This window comes from Marmota marmota, unplaced genomic scaffold (assembly GCF_001458135.2).
Source record: "Marmota marmota marmota unplaced genomic scaffold, marMar, whole genome shotgun sequence".
In the NCBI taxonomy this organism is placed as follows: domain Eukaryota; kingdom Metazoa; phylum Chordata; class Mammalia; order Rodentia; family Sciuridae; genus Marmota; species Marmota marmota.
In genome coordinates this window covers 1,537,414-1,542,596 of record NW_026000169.1, presented here as the reverse complement: position 1 = coordinate 1,542,596, position 5,183 = coordinate 1,537,414, and the positions used below count along the sequence as shown (strand labels likewise).

Here is a 5,183-nt window from a genome sequence, read left to right as displayed (position 1 = left end):
GTACAGCTTACCCTCCACTCATCTGCCTTTGTTTGGTTAGGAGAGGAATGATGTAATATTATGATATATATTTATTTGGGTTTTCCCCATGATTCCAGGCTTATCAGTTCCTCACCAAAGTGGGTCATAGAAACCTAATCTTCCCCTGTCTTTAGCTGGTCCTAAGAAATTTTCTGACTTGTCTATTTTTAGGCCATAAAACCATCCTTATTCCCAAGGGATCCTGTCCCCTGCCCTGGAAGAAAGAGTGCTGTACAGAGAGGTCAAGAAGAACGTGAATAGATGGACTTACCAGGTCCCTCCAACCCCAGTCTACTAGCAATCCTGCCTGTGCAGGGAAGCCTCCATAGAAACCCAAAAGGTCAGGGTGCAGGAAGCTTCCAGACAGCTAAACACGTGGAAGTTTCTGGAGTGTGGCACATCTAGAGAGGGCAGGGAAGCCGCAGGTTCCTTCCCCCATACCTTGTCCTATGCATCTCTTTAACTGTATCCTTTGTAGTATCTTTTATAGTAAACCAGTAAACATGTTCCCCTGCGTTCTGGGAGCCACTTGAGTAAATTAAACCTGAGGAGGGGGTTGTGGGACCCCAATATAAATCAGATGGGCCACAAGCTGGGTCTTGCTTGCAACCTGCACCTGAGGTGAGGGAAAATATCACCTTGGGAACGGAGCCCTCAGCCCTCAGCCTGACTATCCTGACTACCCCAGGATAGTCAGAATGGAATTGTTGACACCCAGCAGGGTCCACTGCAGCAGCAGCACCATTTGCTTGTTGGTGAGAAGTGCCCACACCTTTCGGGGTCACAAAAGTCTTCAGGGGTGATGGTTGTGGTGTGAGAGCAGGAGAACTTCATCTTTCCTAACAGCAGGGAATATGCACTTCTTCAGCCCTACGCTAGGACAGAAAAGCAGCTGTGAAACTCACAACAAACCTCACTGGGTCATGTCCTCTTGGGCAGAACTAGAATAGTCTAGAAGGATTCATATCATTAATGGTCATTTTCCTTTTCAATACCAAATGAGGCTTAAATATTAGCACAAAGTCTACTACTCAATCTTGTAGGGTATAAAATACCCCTAAATCAGCATGTCATTCACCTCCTCCCTCTTCTCACCTCTGGCCCACACTGGTTTTCTCTTCTTTGGATGCAAAGCAGAATGGCAGGCCTTTACAGGTAACTTCCTAACTTACATACAGACTTTTTAAATATCATTCAGTTTCTATATATGGGGACTTTCTATTTCCTTCACCAAAGGGAGATTTCCTATTCCACTGCCCCACAGAGCTGCTTCTTGAATCAATAATAATTTTTAGATACCGTGTCTTTGCCAAGAGATATTGTGAACCAATGCAGTCAAACACTGGATCAAGGTCTTTCCTCTCCTACAATAAACCTCAGCTGAAATGTGACACTGGCTTTCAGGTCTGTCTGTCTTTCCATTCTAAAGCAGCCCTACCTCTGCCTTCCTGGAGCAAAACTTCAGGACCTGTGATGCTTCCTGGCTTTCTCACATCTGACAGCCTTAAAACTTGGGAAAAACACACTCAACTCAGATGTAATGAGGAGGAAAGTCACAGGGGAAAAGGGTCAAGTACAAACCCCATAAAACTGAGCCTGAACTCAGCTCCAACAGGAAACCTAACAGGGGAGCCCACTATCTCTCCCTCAGTGTCAAATATCCACCACCTATACCACTGCTATGGAGGAAGAGTCAACACCAGAGCTGGGGATGTGCTCAATGATAGAGTGCTTATCTAGCATATATGAGGCCCTGGGTTCCATCCCCGGGACCACGGAACCCAAAAAATATTTAAAAAGTCACCGCCACATCTTTATTGCATATACAAGTGAATAACTTACCACAGAATACCCCCAAGAGTAGGCAATGCCCACTTACAGAACTCAGGAGGCAAATACAGTGTAAATCTATTAACAGAGGCTGGGAAGCAAACAGATTAGACAAGAATTTATAAGAAGAACAGTGCATAAATTTTCCTGGCCAGGAGAAACTGGGCTTGTGCATGCTAGTGAGGTTCAGAGAACTCCTGGCAAAGTACACATGGAAGATTACGTCTGGGGGTCAAGAGCAAGTTTGGGGATGGTGTAGGAAGCGAAGGATGCCCTGTGAATTGGTGCTGGGGAGCTGTAGAGGCCCTATGACAAGGAACGTCATCTAGAAGCATAGATTTGGGTGACCTTGACCTCTCCTGTCAGGCAAGAAGGCAAGGAAGGGACTACGGGGAGTTGGCTTCCAGTGTAGATTTTGACAAGATGAGGCTGAGACACAGACCCTTGCTGGATTTGCTCAGATTTTCAGTTCTGCTCTGGCCAAGTGATTTCCACCAAACCTACCTAATGAATCGCCTCAGGAGTTGAATGAGCCAGCATGCGGTCAGATGCCCAGACTTTTAGTCACACATAAGAAAATAGTAAGAGTCACCCTGAGCTGCCCAGGACTCCCACTTCAATAAAGTACCCTAAGTATGGGACAAAGGAAAAGACCACAATGCTAAGAAGAACTGGAGTCTCAGAAGCCCCACAAGCACAGTGGCTGAGGCTGAGGGCAGGCAGCTGTCCCCACAATGTTTCATGCAGTTCTCTTGGAAGACAGGATTTAGCCCACATCTCTTTGGACTGCTGGCTGGGTCTGCTGCCTGGTTGCAGTCACTCCATTCTTTGGAACAGAGCTAACTGCCCTCTTTCCTTCCTTCGTAGTCATTGTAAGGGCTGGTTCGAGCCTGGGCCCGGGGGATGGAGAAATCCTTTTGGGGAGTCCGATTCTGAAAAAGAAGTGATCATATTGTTAAATTTCAAAGATCTTCGAAGCTGGGCAGGGATTTAATCTTTCCTTTCTACCAAGTCTCCTCCTAGGTACTGAATGTGCCCAGCATTCCACCCGACCCCCCATGAGGCAGATTGTAGGAAAAAAAAGACACGTCATCCTTTCAAGATGGCTTCCCAGGAGCCATCAGACAACATCATTCCCAAAGGGCAAATGTCCCTGAGTGCAAACACTACCAATAAAGAAGAAGGATTATTTACCTGAAGCTGCAAGTGGGTGGAATAAGGGGCATAGCAGGTATCCCCTCCCTCTTGAAAACCTGAAACACAGGGAGAGGAGAAATTGAAGCATTAGGGCCACCTGTCCCACTGCACCATTTACCACAGTATGTATGACAGCTTGTCTCTTTGTTTCTCCAGTAAACTTCAGGTTTCTTGCAGAGAAAGACCATATTCTCAAGCCCAGCACCAGGCACCCAGTGAGCACACTGATTAGATGAAAGAATGACATGGTCCCTAAGGAATCTCCTTTCCAAAATGTTCTCCTCCACTGCAAAAGCACCCTTGAAAAGTCATTAAAAAGTCTTTTCAGATATAGATCTGACCAGAGGTGTCCCTAGAGTGAATCTCACTAGGGATTTACTCACTTCCTTAACTGCCTGACAAGGCAAGAAAGGGAAGGATTTGTGAGCACTTGTTTTCTGTGTGTTTTTGGGAAAATCAGAGAGTTTTAAACTTGGGAAACATACATAATCACTATTAATGCCACTTAAAGCAATTCAATTATTTCTCACCAAATTTACCTGCCCAATTTGATACAATTTAGAGTACAAGCATTAACCAGAATGATTCCTGCCCTGCAGCTGACCCTGGAGAGTAAGGAACTCATGATGAACACACAAATAACTACTGAATGAGACAGACTCTGATAAGAGCATTTCAAAGTTCTACAGATGCAAGGGCGGAGCAATGACTGAGAGAGACTGGAGAATGCTTGACTTGCGAAAGGGTCAGAAGAGCAGGAGAAGGCCTCATCAGGCAGAGGACAGGTGCACCTGCAGCCCAGCCACTGTGGCAGGAAGATGCAGGGACTTGGTCTGTGTGGGCTGAGGGCAAGGCTTCAGAGGGGCTTGAGGCCTCACAGATCTGACATAACAGGATGGATGGTGCGGGGGTGCAGTGAGGAGTGTGAGAAGCCAAGTGTGGTGGCTGGAGAAGCACTTGAGGAGAGTAAGCTGACAGCGTCCCACGCACAAAAAGCATAAAGGAGAAGCCAAAAGAGAACCATGACAGGGAATCCAGGAGTAGGTGACAGAGTGAAGCCCTGGGAATGCAAAGGAGGGGTTGGGATGGTAGAAATTCTGCTCCTGCCGTCCCACATGCCCAGAAGAGCGACCAGGCTGCAGTGAAGAGCCCCAGGAAGCTCAGCACCTCAGGCTTCCAAAGAAAAGGCATTTTTTTTTTTTTTTGTACTAGGGATTGAACCCAGAGGCACTTAACCACTGAGCCATAATCCCAGCCCTTTTTATTTTGAGACAGGGCCTCACTAAGTTGCTGAGGCTGGATTTGAACTTGTGACCCTCCTGCTTCAGCCTCCCAAGCCACTGGGATTATAGGCCTGTGCCACCACTCCCAGCAAAAAAAAAAAAAAAAAAAAAAACCTCTTTTAAGTGGTGCTGAGAACACAGGCTTGAAGTTCCCTCATTCCTGTTCAGAAACCATTTCTACCCTGTGATAGACTCCAAGGTCAATGTGAACCTAGAGACCAATGAATAGATCTATCCTCACTGGCAAAGCAGCTTCTGGCTATCGGTGTGGTCTCTCTCTCTTATGAGAATATCTGAAGAACCCCTGGCTACTCACACCTCCCAAGGAGCACAATTGGCTCATTTTTTTTTTTTATGTCATATGTCATCTTTTCCCTCCCAGGGGCCCAGAGATATACAATCAAATGTTTGTGCTAAAATCAAAAAACCCTTGGTAACTTTACGGAGATTCCTGCCAGTTTATAATAAAAGGACTTGCTCCCTCCTGCACCCCATGTCAATGCAGGAAATCATGGCTTGGCATCCTGCACTCTAATCCACAAAGGCTGGAAGGAATTTCCACTTATCTTTTATAAAAAGCACAGTCTTACCCACATACCACTAGAAACTCTCCCAGTCATTCCTTTTCCTTTTCTTTGCCCCATCTTATTTTGATTCAGAGACACCTACCTGGTATTGCATAGAAAGTACTAGATAAAGACTTCAGAAACTAGCTACTGGTTCTACTTGTCTCTAAGTGGTTGGATGATTTTAAGCAAAATCTGAGCTTTGGGGAATTTATTCATTCTATTAGGACATAACCTGGAAAAATCCTGCATATTCCTTATAGTTACAATATCCTCTGACCCTCCC

At 45.8% G+C, this 5,183-nt stretch overlaps 1 protein-coding gene across 1 annotated transcript in view; it reads right to left on the bottom strand.

Moving 5' to 3' along the window:
• Nucleotides 1-1,812: 1,812 nt before the first annotated feature.
• Gprc5a (G protein-coupled receptor class C group 5 member A) overlaps nt 1,813-5,183 on the bottom strand; it is a 44,720-nt gene continuing 41,349 nt past the window's right edge. The window contains exons 5-6 of the mRNA XM_015498180.2: nt 3,046-3,104; nt 1,813-2,783 (exon numbers count right to left, since the gene is read on the bottom strand). Coding sequence (XP_015353666.1) covers nt 2,691-2,783; nt 3,046-3,104 — 152 coding nt within the window. The 3' untranslated portion in view covers nt 1,813-2,690. The remainder of the gene's footprint in view (nt 2,784-3,045; nt 3,105-5,183) is intronic.